This window comes from Lathyrus oleraceus, chromosome 7, assembly GCF_024323335.1.
Source record: "Lathyrus oleraceus cultivar Zhongwan6 chromosome 7, CAAS_Psat_ZW6_1.0, whole genome shotgun sequence".
Lineage (NCBI taxonomy): Eukaryota > Viridiplantae > Streptophyta > Magnoliopsida > Fabales > Fabaceae > Lathyrus > Lathyrus oleraceus.
This window is the reverse complement of record NC_066585.1, coordinates 304,797,182-304,813,310: the sequence shown is the minus strand read 5'-3', so window position 1 is coordinate 304,813,310 and position 16,129 is coordinate 304,797,182. Positions and strand designations below refer to the sequence as shown.

The following is a 16,129-nucleotide window of genomic DNA, read 5'->3' as shown; positions in this document are numbered from 1 at the left end:
GCAAATTGTCGATTGCATTGATTGTTTGATCAATATTGTTTGGATCATAATTTTGAACGCGTTTTGAAATTTGGGTTGTTGTGTAGATCACAAACCATTCGGTTGTGATTGGATTTCTAGAACGACCAATACCACATAAAATTTCAAATATTGTTGATCGCACACTAAGTGTTTGATAAATTGCTTGACTTAATTTGTGTGTGTGTATTTTCATTGGAGATAGATATTTCCTATTGTATTGTATTCAACTAGTTGTTGTTGATTGACTTGTGGATTATTATCATTACATTTACACCTCTATGCATATCCGAGCTTTTCGATTGTAGGTTCGGTTAGACAATTATTTGATTCAGGAAAATTTTGAAACTTACTTTCGTGCTATAAACTTTTTCAAAACCAATTTTGGTTCAAGTTTTAACTTGTGATCTATTTACCCCCCTCTAGATCTTGGCATGTTGTCTAACAATAATCACATCTTACTTCACATTGGTTGGACCAACATGGCGGTTTTCCATTTCCAACTGTTGTGGTAGGTGTTTTCCGTAGTAGTGCTACAACATAATTGATATAACACATCCCCAAAAAGAAACAACTGAAAGGAGGAAAACTCAATCACCTAAAAAAAGTATGGCAGTTGGACACGCATTACGCCCCTAAAACAGAAGGCATCAGAGCAGGACATGCTTTCAATCTTGCAAGGAGAAAGCGGAAACCAGAGCATGAGAGTGAATGCACTTCCAAGTCATACTTAAAATCAAATTCACCTAGTGAGTAACCATCAAATTTTCCCTAGAAAACACAATTTTATCATGCATTTTCTAGATTACCCAGACCATTGAATGCCAAATCGACAGTAGGCCTAAACCAGACTTCTTACCCTTACCAAAACCTTGGAAAACCTCAAACACCCCTAGAATTGAACACAGATTAGGTAAAGGAAAGTCTATCCAACTAAGGACCTTATACCTGATCAAAGAGGATACCTTGCACAAGGAAACAAATGGTCCAAAAACTCGACCTTCCCTAAACACATCACATACCCCAAACCATTAATAGTAGAATAAATCTGGCACGTAGAAAGATTCTGTCTAGTTAGCAGCTTTTCCTGAAGCAACTGCCAAAAAAATACAACCACGTTAGAAGGCTCACAACTAGTTCAAACCCTCACCCTCAGTAACCACCAGATCACAAGAACTGCCCTACTATCGATACATGTCACCAACGAGTAAAACCTAATATAAGCAGTCCTCATGGAAAAACCTCTCATGAGTCAGCCAGCCACAACCAAATAACTATCTAATTTTGTTTTATAGTAATTGATAAATAAAAGTTCTCTTAGTTTTGTACTTAATTTTTCTCTACAATCAGAGAGTTAAAAGAAGAAAACTAAAGTGATTTACTTAACATCTTATAAAGGTGTGAGGAATAAGTTTCACTAGAGATATATATATCATTCTTTAACTTTACTAAAAATCAACAAAATAAGTTTCATTCAAAGACAAATCACATGAAATTTCACACATACATACACACAACAAAGTATTAATACAATATTAGTAGTTTTATTAAACCAATGCCATAACTTAGTAGCTAATCTCAAGGATCAACAACTTTAACTTTACAAAATCCCCCACTTCAAATTGAAACATCAATAGGAAACTCATTTATCTCTTCACTCCAAGGATTAATCTCTTTAATTGGATCAACATTCCTTAATGCACACCAAACAGCAGTATTGCACTTAAATCCAGACCCAAATGCAATTTGCCAAATCCTATCACCTTTTCTTATTCTCCCTTTAACTTCACAATATGCTAACACATACCAAATTGAACTACTTGAAGTATTACCATATCTATAAAGTGTCATCTTTGAAGGCTCTAATTCAAAATCACTTAATCCAAGCACCTTTTGCACCTCAGCTAGAACTGCTTTTCCACCGGTATGTATACAAAAGTGCTCAAAGCACCGCTTAAAATCAGGTGTATAAACCTTCACGTTGTTGTTAAAGTACTTTTTGACAACAAAAGATGAAATAAACTTGAACTGTTCTAGTAAAGGCAAGACATATTTTCCAAGTGTTGTGATGTTTTCTTTAAGTGCAATACCCGCTGAACTCATTAGATCTTTTGAAAGTGATATGCTTGTGATTTTGTTTGTTTCATCTTCTTTTTGAAGGATTGAATTATAACAACTGTCTTGTGAACCTTTGTGTGTACGAACAGTGTGTTTAAGGCGATACTTAGAAAGACAAGAATCAGAGGAAATGTTTGATAATAAGATTGCAGCACCACCAACACGAAAGAGACAATTTGAAACAAGCATTGATCTGTTGTTTCCTATGTGATATCCGATGTTAATATTTTCTGTGCTCAATACTAAGGCATATGAGTTTGGATGTACCTATCAAATATGAAGAAAAAAAAACCATCAACATAAAGTTTAAATTTGTAGTTTGTTCACCATATATATGTTTATCACATAGTATTAGCACGTGTTTTTCACATGTGCAATACCATACTGCATTAACCTTACAATATCATAAAAATTAAAAATTAAAAGATTATCGAACCTGTAGAAGTTGTTTGGCAAGGTCTATGGCTATGAGTCCAGCGCTACAACCCATACCGCTTAAATTATAGTTCAAAATTTGATGCTTAAGTTTGTAATGGTTAATAACCATAGCACTAAGAGAAGGTGAAGGATTGAATACAGAACAATTTGTTATAAGAATTTGTATATCCTCAGCTTTCATTTTTGTCTTCATTAAAAGCTCATCAATAGCACCAAAAATAACTGATTCTGTTTCTTTCCTTGCTTCAACAGTACAAATACATGGTGGAATTTTCAACAAGGACTCAGGCACATAGGTCTTATCGCCAAATCCAGACTTATCTATAATTTATTTTTGGAAAAGTATGCTCTCATCTTTAAAATATCCTCCAGATTTTGATTGTTCTATAAACGTTTCCTTGCTGCAGATGCAAGTAGGAGAAGGTTTATAACAGGCAAAATCCACTAGATATACTTTTTTTGAGAATTTCTTCTGGTAAAATGTTGCTATAAATGCGATTAAGGCACACCATAGTAATAGTGAAAAAAATTTACAAGCTTGGATATCTAGAAAGTCTCTAATGATAGAAAGTGTTGGAACATAAAACTAAAATTTGATGGTTTGACAATGGTGGAAGAAAAGAAAATTGGGGAAGATGAAGTTGAGAGAGAATTAGAAAAAAGAATAATATTGGATGAGTATAGATTTTGGCATTAATTTTGAATTGGAATATTACACAAGGATTTATACATTGAGAATAAAATGATACAACTAAAGTGACTCTAAAGAAATAAATTCTGTTAATTATTTGGAAGGGTAAAAACATAATTTAATTTCAATTAACACACCACCTCACTTTAGTTGCTCCAAGTCTACCATGCTCAAGCATTTCTTTAGCCTCTTGAACACATCATTTGTCACACTCTTTGTCAACAAAACCGCGACTTGGTCTTCGCTTCGGCAATAGCTCAATCTAAGCTTTCCATCACCAACCAATTCTCTCAAGTAATGGAACCGCATCTCAATATGCTTGCTCCTTCCGTGTGCAATCGGGTTCTTCGCAAGATTTATTGCGGAAACATTGTCTACAAACAGTGTGGTGGCAGCATCATCACCACATCCTAATTCCTTCAATAGATTCATAAGTCACATAGCTTGACACGCACCTAACGACGCCGCAATGTACTTGGCCTCACAAGAAGAGAGTGCTACAACCGGTTTCTTTTTCGAACACCAAGAGATTGGTGTACTACCAAACATAAAGATGTACCCCACCGTCGATTTTCGGTCATCTTTATCTTCGCACCAATTAGAATCGGTGTACCCAAGTAAATTGCACTTACGCCCCGTGTCCGATGAGGGAAAGAGAATTCCGCAACCAAGAGTACCTTTCACATATCTAAGGATCCTCTTGACCACCGCCAAGTGAGACACCTTCGGTCTCTCCATGAATCTACTCGCAATACCAATATTAAAAGCCAAATCCGGTCGCGTATTGCACAAATACCGTAACGACCCAATCAAGCTCCGGTAAAGCGTTGGATCGACATCATCCTCCTCATCACTTTTGGACAGCTGCAATCTAGCCTCACAATGTGTAATAGAAGCATTACAATGCTCCATATCACACTTTTTCAAAATATCTAGAGCATACCTCCTTTGGTGCATAAGCAGGCCCACTTTTGACTTGTGAAACTCTATGCCAAGCAAGTAATTCATGACACCAAGGTCCGTCATCTCAAACTCTCTCATGAGCTCACTTTTGAACCTTGAAACACTCCTGGCATGGCTTCCCGTAATCAAGAGATCATCAACATACAAGCAAAGTATAATCACACCATCATTCGTATCCGATCTCACATAAACTCCATGTTCGGATACACATCGTTTGAAACCAATGTCAATAAGAAAGTCGTCAATACGTTTGTTCCAAGCTCTTGGAGCTTGTTTCAAACCATACAACGCCTTGTGTAACTTGTAATACTTCATCTCTTGATCTTTTATCACGAAACCGGGTGGCTGCCCCACATAGACTTCCTCAACAAGAGGACCATTCAAAAACACAGATTTGACATCCATTTGGTAAACCATCCAATTGTTGCTATGTGCAATACCAACAACCAAATGAATAGTCTCTAATCTAGCCACTGGTGCGAATACCTCCTCATGGTCTATACCTTCTCATTGCAAGAACCCATTCGCCACTAATCGAGCTTTGTGCTTAATTACTTCACCTTTAGGATTTGCCTTAACCTTATAGACCCGTCGCACACCTATCGATTTCTTTCCAAGTGGTAAATCGACCAACTCCCAAGTACCATTTTTCTCAGTAGATTCCAGCTCCTCTTTCATTGCACATATCCACTTAGGATCACTTAAGGCTTCTTCCTCATTTACCGGTTCGGATTCGGCCATAAGCGCGAAATGAACAAAATCACCATCGTTATTCACTTCGTTATCTTGGAATCTTTCGTAATCTCGGAGTCTATGAGGCAAGGCTCTTTGCCTCACTGGTCTACCATTATTAACAACATCATTTTGTGCTACTGTAGGTCTGGTACAGCGGTGTCGGAAGCCTCCGGATCAGAGATCTCAAATAACTGTTGTTGCTGTTTTTCTGTGAGTAATCGATTACTCCCAGTAGGGTAATCGGTTACTGCAGCATTTTCTGCATTTTTTACTTCATCAAAAGTCACATCCTGGGTTATGACGATCTTCCGATTTTTTCCATCAAACAACTTGTACCCTCCAGTAGAGTGATATCCTACAAATTTCAGCTTCTCACCCTTATCATCCAATTTCTTCCGAAGTTGGTCCAGTACATGACGATATGCAATCGATCCAAAAACGCGCAAATGGTTCAAATTCGGTTTGAAGCCACTCCAAGCCTCTTCCGGTGTGAGTTTCTCCAGCTTCTTAGTGGGATACCTATTCAACAAGTAGGTGGCTGTAGACACGGCCTCACCCCACAATTCCTTAGGAAATTTTTTCCCACAAAGCATATTACGCACCATGTTCATTATTGTATGATTTTTCCTCTCGGCAACCCCGTTTTGTTGAGGCGTATACGGAGGCACCACCTCACGTGCAATTCCCTCAAGATCACAAAACTTCCCAAACTCACTAGAGGTATACTCACCTCCACCACCCGTTTTGAGAATTTTGAGCTTCCGACCGCTTTGGCGCTCCACCATGGATTTTAAATTCTTGAAAACTCCAAATACCTCATCTTTTCTCTTGATAAGATATGTCCAAAGCTTCCTACTAAAATCGTCAATGAACGTAACAAAATATCGATTGCCACCATAAGTCTCCACTTGCATCGGTCCGCAAACGTCGGAACATACCACCTCAAGTAAGACTTTGGTTCTTCGACCCGCATCTTTGCTAAACACATTCTTGTGTTGTTTAGCCTTCACACACTCCTCACACATTTCAGTTGGAATACTAATGTGTGGCAGCCCCGTTACCATTTCACTTTGTTGCAACTTTCTTAGATCCCTAAAGTTGAGGTGACCAAGACGGTAATGCCATAACCACTCATCTCTACTTGTCGCGGTAGCTAGACAACGATGATCCATAACCTTTAACTCAACCTTAAAGGTTCTATCGGCAGCCATCGGCGCTTTTAGAATCAACACACCATTTGAATCCAAAACGCGTAAAATCTTGTCCTCCAACCGAATTTTGTATCCTCTTTCAAGTAATTGGCCAATGCTTAAAAGATTACACTTAATTTCCGGTATATACAAGACATCTTTGATCCTTGAATATCCACCATTCCTTTTTCCGATCAAAACATCTCCTACCCCTTCGGCGCTCGAAGTGGTGTCGTCGGCAAATTTGAATTTACTTTTTGCCACTTGATTGATTTGCACAATCCAATCTTTTTGACCCGTCATATGTGTTGAACAACCGGAATCCAAGTACCACTCATCTCTTCCTTGGACTCCATCACGAACGGTAACCAACGCATTTCGATCCGAATGCATTTTCTCGCTATTTCCCGGAACGGTACATCTACTGTCCCGCAAACTGTCACTAATGTAACTGCTGCCCGGAACATCCGTAACGCCATAACTCCCCTCCGTGATCATTACTAGAAGTGTGTCCTCATCATCTACCTCTTCCCTAGCAACCTTGGCTTCATTATTGTGATTCTCATTCGATTTTCCACGACACGAATTTGCAAAGTGTCCAAACTTTCTGCACTTGTAGCATTGCACCTTACTCACATCACGCTTCTTGAAACCATTGCTACGACCACTATCCTTGGAGCTACTTTCACCCTTTTCACTCGTCGAATGCTTTGAATTTTGCGAATCGTTTGAACCAAAATTCTGAAAATTTGATTTACCTCTCACCGCAAATTTTCCTTTCGACCTCTTATTCTTCTCATTGAAACGCGCTTGCAAAGCAATCTCCGCTTTGGCTTTGTCGGTGCCTCTCTCATCCGTCATTTGTTCATGTGCCTCTAACGAACTTTGTAATTCATCCTTGCTCAAAGTTGTTAGATCCTTTGATTCTTCAATAGTCACAACTATGTTGTCGAAACGCGACGTTAACGAACACAATACTTTCGATACAACATTCTGCTCAAGAATCGTTTCCCCACAAGATTTGATTTGATTAACTAACCGGATAATGCGCGTAATGTAGTCGTTAATCGCTTCTTTGTCTTCCATTTGTGTTAACTCGAATTGTCGCTTGTAAGTTTGTAACCTTACAACCTTCGCTTTGACGGCACCAGCATATGCTTTCTCCAAGATTTCCCATGCTTGCTTCGCCGATTCACAATCGCCAACCTTCTCGAAATTGTCGTTGTCAACACATAAATGAATCAAGAATAGGGTTTTGTAATCCTTATTCTTCTCTTCTTTGTGTGTAGCTCTTTGAATGTCGGTAGCCTCTGCCCCTAATTGTATAACTCCATTGACGACGATCTAAAGCACCTCTTGATAACCAAACAAAACCCTCATTTGTTTTTCCCATTTATCATAGTTCTTCGAATCAAGAATCGGGAAATTGGTGGGAATTCGATCATTGGAAACGGTTGCCATTGTTGCAGCGGATTAGGATTGATAACCAAGGCTCTTGATGCCAAATGTTAGAACATAAAATTCAAACTTGAAGGTTTGACAATGGTGGAAGAAAAGAAAATTGGGGAAGATGAAGTTGAGAGAGAATTAAAGAAAAGAGTAATATTGCATATACGGTAGTTTTGATATTAAAAGTGTTTTATCATGAAGAAAAAAAATCATAGGCGATTGTTCATTCCTCTCTTTCTTAGGACCACAGATGATTAGCACCACCTTAGAAACTGCCAACTAAGTCACAGATGATGATTGCTGTCAACCATCATTACGATTTAATTTTTGGTATGCCAAAAGAATATTCACCACCCATTCCATTATCGACCTTAATATCAGGTGGTCACCCATTATCACCAACTCTTAACAATATTAGCGTTAGATATATTACCAGCATTTGTTCTTCTATTAATATTCTCACTCTCACCAACACCAATCTTATGTTATTTATCAACACTTTCAGAGAGATTAAAGTAGAGATGATAAGAACAATTCAAAAAGAAAAAATTCCAAACCTCCAAAAAAAAATTAAAAAACCACCAAGTCCCCGATTCCTAAAAGGCTAGACATATTACCTCAAAATGTAAAAGGATTGCGCCTTCTTATAAGAGAAAGTTACTTAGATTTACTAAATAATATACTCCAAAGTTTCTTTTAGGGTAATATATTGTTGGAAATCAAAGGGTTAATGGAAAATTGGAATTAATAACATTAATTTGACAATAAACAAGTATAAATATAAGATACTCCCTCCGTTTTTCATTATAAATCGTTTTTGACTTTTTCACAGGTATTAAGAAATATAATAATTATGGTATAGAAAAGAAAAATTACGAAGAATTTTACAAAATTGTCCTTCATTAATGGTATTGAAAAGACAAATTGACATGATTGAAAAGAGAGAGTAATAAATATTTAAGAGTATAATAGAAAAAATAACATTAATAATTCATTGATATTATAAAATGATTTATATTGTAGTATAAAATATTTTTAAAAAATGACTTATAATAAAAAACAGAGTTAGTAGTATGCATGATGATGAGTTTGAAAAAGTTTATTAAAGTTTTACATTGAATATAAAATGAACAAAAGTGACTAATGCGTCTACTAAAAATCTAAGAATCAAATTTGTATTATCACTAATACAAATAATATATTTTATGATAACGATGTCACCTCACCTAACAAGGTAAAAATCTTTGACGCGCCATATTTTTTTTTCTTCTAAAAAATACAATCTATTTTGTTAGTTTTCGTAGATAACTAAAGATTAAAATAATTCAGGGTGCATGCATTGAATCTCAATAAGTGCATATTATATTTTTATTTTATTAAAAGTAGTGTCTCATTCATATTTTATTTTTATTTCAAAAATAATCCACTTTTCACCTCGGTTCTATTTTTCAACCGAGGGAAAATAGTTTACTTTTATTATATATAACTTAGCTTGTAGCTTTGAGTTTCACTACCAAAAACAACACACTAAAGCAACACACACATAACCCTAATGAAAAGTCATAAACAATGAGATTCATAAACACATATCATCCTCTAGAGTGATGATATGTATTTAGTGTGAGTGCAACTTTCCGTTTAGATATGTTTTGTATGATGTCAAAACTAGGAAATAGCGTTTATGTACATTGGACGGTATCATCCATGTCTAGCTGTGCATTTTAGTCTTCTTGCATTAGGAAGCATATCAACATTATTAGAAATGGTCTGGAAAAGATTTGTGCATCAAGATATTGTGTTGTGCATGAAAATTTTGGTTTTGGATGATAAAAGCTCAATATAGGTTGACTGATAGAAGACCTTTTTAAACTACAGGTCGACATATAAAGTGTACAGGTCGACACCCATATTGCTTTATTATAGCTTGTAGGCTCTGTCCCATGTGTCGCCTTGTCAGGTCGACCTATAGGGAGCACATGACCTGTACAGGTCAACCTATGTTTCAAACAAGTCGACACATGACTTGTATAGGTCGACACATGGCTCGTATAGGTCGACCTATAGACCTAAAATCTTGAATTTTTGTATTCTTTTCAATTTCTTTTGCATTCCTTTTGCTTCGTACTTGCATCCATATATATAATTGATACATGTATCATTCTCTAGCAAAGGTTTCTAGAGTGAGTAAAACCTATATGAATCTAGAATTTCAAAGCATTATCATCATCTTCAACTTCATTTATGCATACACACAATCAAACTACACATAATTATTTTTTGATTGGATGTCATCCAGACTAGGGTTGATAACATCCAATTAGGTTTATTGTACCGAGAATATTGGGTTGAGAACTTTGAGGGATTTAAATCAGAAAACCGAGTTGGGGTTTTCCTTCAAGATCTCTCAGGGTTTAAAGGTTTGGGACAAGATTGTGCAATTCGGATTCGATCGAGTGAAAGTCTTGGGACAAGGAGTGCCTTGCAAGGAAGTAGCAGGAACAGGTGAATTAAAGAGGCATTGTTGGTTATATGATCATGCGCTTGGGATTAATTCAGTCGGGTGAAAGTCTTGCGACAAGGGATGCCTTGCAAGGAAGTAAAAACAGTAGGTGAATTGAAGCGGAATGGTTATTTACTTGATCAAGATTGATCAAGAGTTTTGGAGGTGGTAGAGTATACATCAAACTTAGGGTTTATAGACTTTGATTTCTTCATCTGTTGTATACACACATTTTGCAAAGTAATATTTATTATAATATCTCAATTCGAATTCGAATTGAGGGCAGTCATATCCATAGGGAGGTCGATTGGGAAACTGCCTGAATAAATCCTTGTGTACTCTCTCTCTCTCTCTCTCTCTCTCTCTCTCTCTCTCTCTCTCTCTCTCTCTCTCTCTCTTTTATTTTTTGTTTGCAAATTATCGATTACATTGATCGTTTGATCAATACTATTTGGATCATAATTTTGAATGCATTTTGAAATTTGTGTTGTTGTGTAGATCACAAACCATTTGGTTGTGATTGGATTTCTAAGAACAACAAACACTATATAAAGTTCCAAAAAAAAATTATCACACACTAAGTGTTCGATAAATTGCTTGACTTAATTTGTGTGTGTTTTATTCATTGGAGATAAACTTTTCCTATTGTAGTGTATTCAACTAGTTGTGTTTAATTATTCTTTATTGACTTGTGGATTATTATCATTGCATTGACACCTCTACGCATATCCGAGCTTTTCGATAGTAGGTTCGGTTAGGCGATTTTTGATCCGGGAAAAATTTGAAACTTGCTTACGCGCTATAAACTTTTTCAAAACCAATTTTGATTCAAGTTTTAACTTGTGATCTATTCACCCCACCCCCTATCTAGATCTTGGCCTATTGTCTAACATTTATGACTCTTGTTCTGATACTTGCCAGAATGAAAGACAAAATCATTTCTATCACTTCTTCCTCACATATCAAGTACGTCAAACATCACTACTCGTGTTACATTGATGTTGTTGTTCGAGTTGTTATTTTTGTTGTTGTTGTTGTTGTTGTTGTTGTTGTTGTTGAGACCCTAAACCTTAAAGGTTTAATCTTGTTGTTGTTTAAAATGAGATTGAATGTTATACGTTGTTGTTTGTTGTTGATAATAAGTACGTTATAGGTTTATTGTTGATGTTTATGAATTTTGTTGAGATTATTTTTGTTTTTTTGAGTTGTTGTTTATTGTTGTTCTTGTTTAGGTTGATATTGAATCTTAATGTTGTTGTTGTTGATGATGTTGTTGTTATTTATTGTTCTTTTTGAGTTGTTTATGTTGTTATTGTTGTTGAGGTATATGTAGTTTTGTTAAGAGATTGTTTTTTTAGTTGTTGTTTAATGATGTGCTTGTTTAAATTGAGATTGAATGTTAACGTTGTTGTTGTTGTTATTTATTGTTGTTTTTCAGTTGTTTATATTGTTATTGTTATTGTTATTGATGTTTATATAGTTTTGTTTTGATATTGTTTTTTTGTAGTTTTTGTTTAATGGTGTTGCTTAGATTGAGATTGATTGTTAATGTTGTTATTGCTGTTATTTATTGTTGTAAGTGAGTCGTTGATTTTGTTATTATTGTTGATGTTTAGTTGTTTTACCTCCTAGCAATATTTTGAAAGCTATATGTTGTTGTTTAGTTGTTGTTATTGAGTTTGAGATTATATTTTTGTAATTCTTTATGCATCTCTCATCTTGTTCCTTTGAACATGTCAAGAGAACATTAAAGTGACAGAAAATACAATTGTATTTACTATATCTAGTGTCATTGTTTATTTCAGTAACCCTTCTTTGAACCTATAACCTATTAAATTGATTTTAAAAATAATAATATGAAAAGTTCACAACAAGAAATTTTCCATTTACCCACGAAAAAATCTGTTGATAAAGGTCCAAAAACCATAAGTAAAAGTAAAAATACCTATACCAACGGATCTTTGCTTTTGTCAACTATAATCATTATACCGACGATAATTTTCAGGCGTTGACACAATTTCAGAGTTATACCAACGACTTACACTCCTTAATAACTTTATTCATCACATATTTTCGTTGGTATAAGATGAAATTAATCGTTGATATATATATATATATATATATATATATATATATATATATATATATATATTGTTTTACAAATATTTCTCTCATTTAATTAATATTTTTTAAGAATCAAATGACGATATATTTTTTATGCACCACACAAAATTTAAAACAATATTAAAAAAAAATTCAATTATATTATCAAAATATCAAGTGTTACAAACGTATATATATAAAAATTAACAAAGTCTTACAAATTTAAAATTAACAATAGATAAATCATGTCAATCCATAACTATATTAGAGAGTTATATTAATAACAAAAAAAAAATTGTGATCATAAAATTAGCATAGACGTTCTAACTTAAAAACAAATTGTTTCCACTTAATAGCCTATAACCAATGTTTTAAAAACTGAATCGAACCGGACAATTTAATTGATTGGAGTGTGAATCGGAGATGAATCCGGTTGGGTTAATCATTTAAAATCATTAGTGAATTAAAATCGGAATAAAACTGAAAAAAATCGGATGAACCGCTCAAAATCATTCGAACCAAAAAATCTGAATCGGTTTTGTAAAACCGTTCGGTTCAAAAAAATTCATCAAATTAATATTTTTTAAATTATTTTATAAATTTTAATACGGCAATATCAAAACTTAAAATATATTTCTCAATCACAAAAAAAAATTGTATTTTTTTATAACCATTAAAACTTCTAAGTTTTGTTACTCCATAATAATTTTTCTTTCAACCACACTCAATTATCATCACACCATCTCTTTCAAATATAATCACGATATCCAACTCAATATTGATTGTCATTCAAGTCAATATTATTTGTCGTTGTCAATTCAGATTTATTTGTCGTATTTCAATTCAAATTCGTTTTTTAATAAAATATATTATATTATTTATTTTTAATATTTTATTTTATTTTATTTAAATATTTTTAATTATTTAAAATTTATTTTAGTTATTATAAAAATAAGTGCAGGGTCAGATACGTTAAAAGTAACACACATTTAGCAATGGTTTTTATGATATAAATGATAAAAAGAGTGGCATACTTCAACGCCATCCAATATGAAAAGTTGTACTAGAAACAGATACTAATCCATCTAAAAGCAATTTCTATCATTATAATAAAATAAAATTCAAATTTATTTTCATCATTTCAAAACTTAGTTAATTAATGAATTCTAAAATCTACATGGTGTAGTTCAGGTGCCAACTTTTGTAGGTGGCGTAGAATGATTTCAAACCCATTCAGAGAAACAGTACTACCATTTCTGCAAAATGAATAATATTTGAAAGATAATATATACAAACTATACAGTTAAATAGGGTCTGCAAAATCATACTTGTTCTATTTTTAAAAATGGATTCAAATTTTTTTAAAAAATAGAATTATAATAATTAAAAAAAATCTATTAAAAATACAATTATATATTAATTAAAAATAATTTAATTATAATTATTTTAAATTTTGATCAATTTTGACTTTTGTATGTATTGAGTTTTTATCATAACATTTATTTTAATTATTGAGCTTTTTTAATAACATTTTATTTAATTTTATTAATATTTATGATTTTTTTTTGAAAATTTCACAATTTAGAGCCATGTGTTGCAGTACATGCTGCACTTGCACAGGGGTGGCCCTGCAGTTAAAATTATGTTTAAAAAATTAATACAAGTTTCAAGACTTCAAGTTGCTTACTTTTCAATGGTATTAGCTTGTTCCTGTAAGTAAATATGTATTTGCTGGTTTGTGCGCAAAAACATGTACCTCCTGTTACTTTACCACTCTGTTTGGATAGAGATCCAGCGGCCACATCAATATTGTTGAAAATTCACTAAAATCTGTGAAGAATTTTGTTGCAATCTTGATGAATAAAATTCAATCACACTGCTCTTTGCAACAACTGATCTTAATGCCAACACTTCTCCACATATCTTGATTTGATTCACCAGTTTCGTATCCCTAGTGAAAAAATAAGTTATGCTTTCATTGTCTTCCATCTGAAGCAATTCATACGTTCTTTTGTGAGCTTGTAACCTCACCTCTTTCACATTCTCAGCGTCTCCAAACGATTTTTTTCAGAATTTCACATGTTTCTTTCGCTGAATACACATCACTCAACTGTTCAAAATTATCATAATCAACACATTGATGAATTATAAAGAGAAATTTATAATTTTTCTTCTTCAATTCTTTGTGTGCATCCTTTTCTTCATCCGTTGCATTTTCTACGAGCGGTGTTACTCCCTCCTTCACAAGATCCCAAAGTTCTTGTCAACAGAAAACAACCTTCAACGGTTTACACCAATTCTCATAATTTTGACCCTTAAGAATCGGGAGACTCGCCATAAAATGTCCATTTGGATGATATAACGCCATTATGTTTTGCTTCCCACAAATCGTTCAACCAGGCTCTAATACCAGATGTTGGAAATTTACCAAAACTTATGGAGAATTCCGTTGCAATCTTGATGAACAAGATTCAATCACATCGATTGAATTCCCTCTTGTACTTCACTCTTCACTCAAGTGAATCAACCAACCTTGGTTGCAAGATGATTCTCGTTGCACAAGAGGAATGAAAAGATGAAATTAGAGAAGAAAGAAATTAGGGTTTAGACAAAATAAGGGAAGAAGAAAATATTTTCTGCAGAGCTTCTCTTTTCTTCTAAAATATAATTTTATTCTTTGAATTGCAAGTTCTTCTTATTACAATGGTAGGGGTTACTCCCTATTTATAGATTTGGGTTTGCTTGCTCACTAAGCAAATTCCAAAATACCTATTTCTACTAACACTACAAAATTAGACCTAAAACAAAATTCCTGTCGAGGTACACTACTTTGACTTTTCAACAATACAATGTATTTCGATAACTTCCTTACCTCTGTCGAACAACCTACTTAGACACAAGGAATTACAATTCAACACACCACCTAATTCATTGTGTCTAAGCTATCTATATTCATCATAGATCTTAACTTCTTGAATACTTTGACCTACACTCCTTTCGTCATGATGTCTGTAATCTGATTCTCCATTATGCAGTGTTCCAAGTTCAGCTTCGTTTCTACTACTTGCTCTCGAAGATAATGGAACCTCATTTCGATGTGCTTTTTTCGTCCACGTGCTATCGAGTTTTCGCTAGATTGATAGAAGACATGTTTTCGATCTTCATGGTAATCACTCCATGATTCTTCCCTGTAATCTCTTAGATCAAATTCACCATCCATTTTGCTTGACATTCACATAGAGAAATAGCTATGTATTCTTCTTCACACGATGACAGTGATACTACTAGTTCCTTTCTTGAAATCCAAGCAACGAGTGCACCTCCTAGCATAAACATGTAGTCAACTGTGGATTTTCTATCCTCAGCATTATTACACCAACTTAAGTCAGTGTACTCCACTAACTTGCACTTGTTTCCTTTATCAGTTATGGGAAACAAAATTCCATAATCGAGAGTTCATTTCAGATACCTTAGTATCCTCTTCGTCGCTACTAGGTGTGATACCTTTGGCGTCTGCATGAACCTGCTCACCATACCTACAATGTATGCTAGATCAGGCCTTGTGTGACAAAGGTATCGAAGTGACCCAATGAGTCTTTTGTACCGTGTTGGATCGACATCATCTTCTTATGAGTTTTTCGACAATTGCAATCTGGGCTCAACTAAAGTCGAAGTTGGGTTGTAATCTTGCATCTCAAATCTCTTGAGTATTTCACATGCATATCTTCTTTGGTGCATCATTAAATATCTACTACTCGTGTACAATTCGATACCAAGGAAGTATGAGAGATTTCCCATGTCTAACATTTCAAACTCTCACTTAGGTCATATTTGTAGTCTTCGATCTCCTTCTTTCAACTTCCTGTTATCAACAGGTCATCGACATAGAGACATAGTATAAGAAATTTATCATTTCTTATTCTT

At 34.3% G+C, this 16,129-nt stretch overlaps 1 protein-coding gene across 1 annotated transcript; it reads right to left on the bottom strand.

The window, feature by feature from the left end:
* Positions 1-1,524: 1,524 nt before the first annotated feature.
* On the bottom strand, positions 1,525-3,047 carry LOC127105024 (3-ketoacyl-CoA synthase 2-like). The gene is made up of 2 exons (XM_051042190.1): positions 2,573-3,047; positions 1,525-2,403 (listed from the first exon to the last, which is right to left on the bottom strand). Exons 1-2 carry the CDS (start codon positions 2,765-2,767, stop codon positions 1,636-1,638), a joined length of 963 nt encoding a protein of 320 aa, XP_050898147.1. The 5' UTR covers positions 2,768-3,047; the 3' UTR covers positions 1,525-1,635.
* Positions 3,048-16,129: the final 13,082 nt, after the last annotated feature.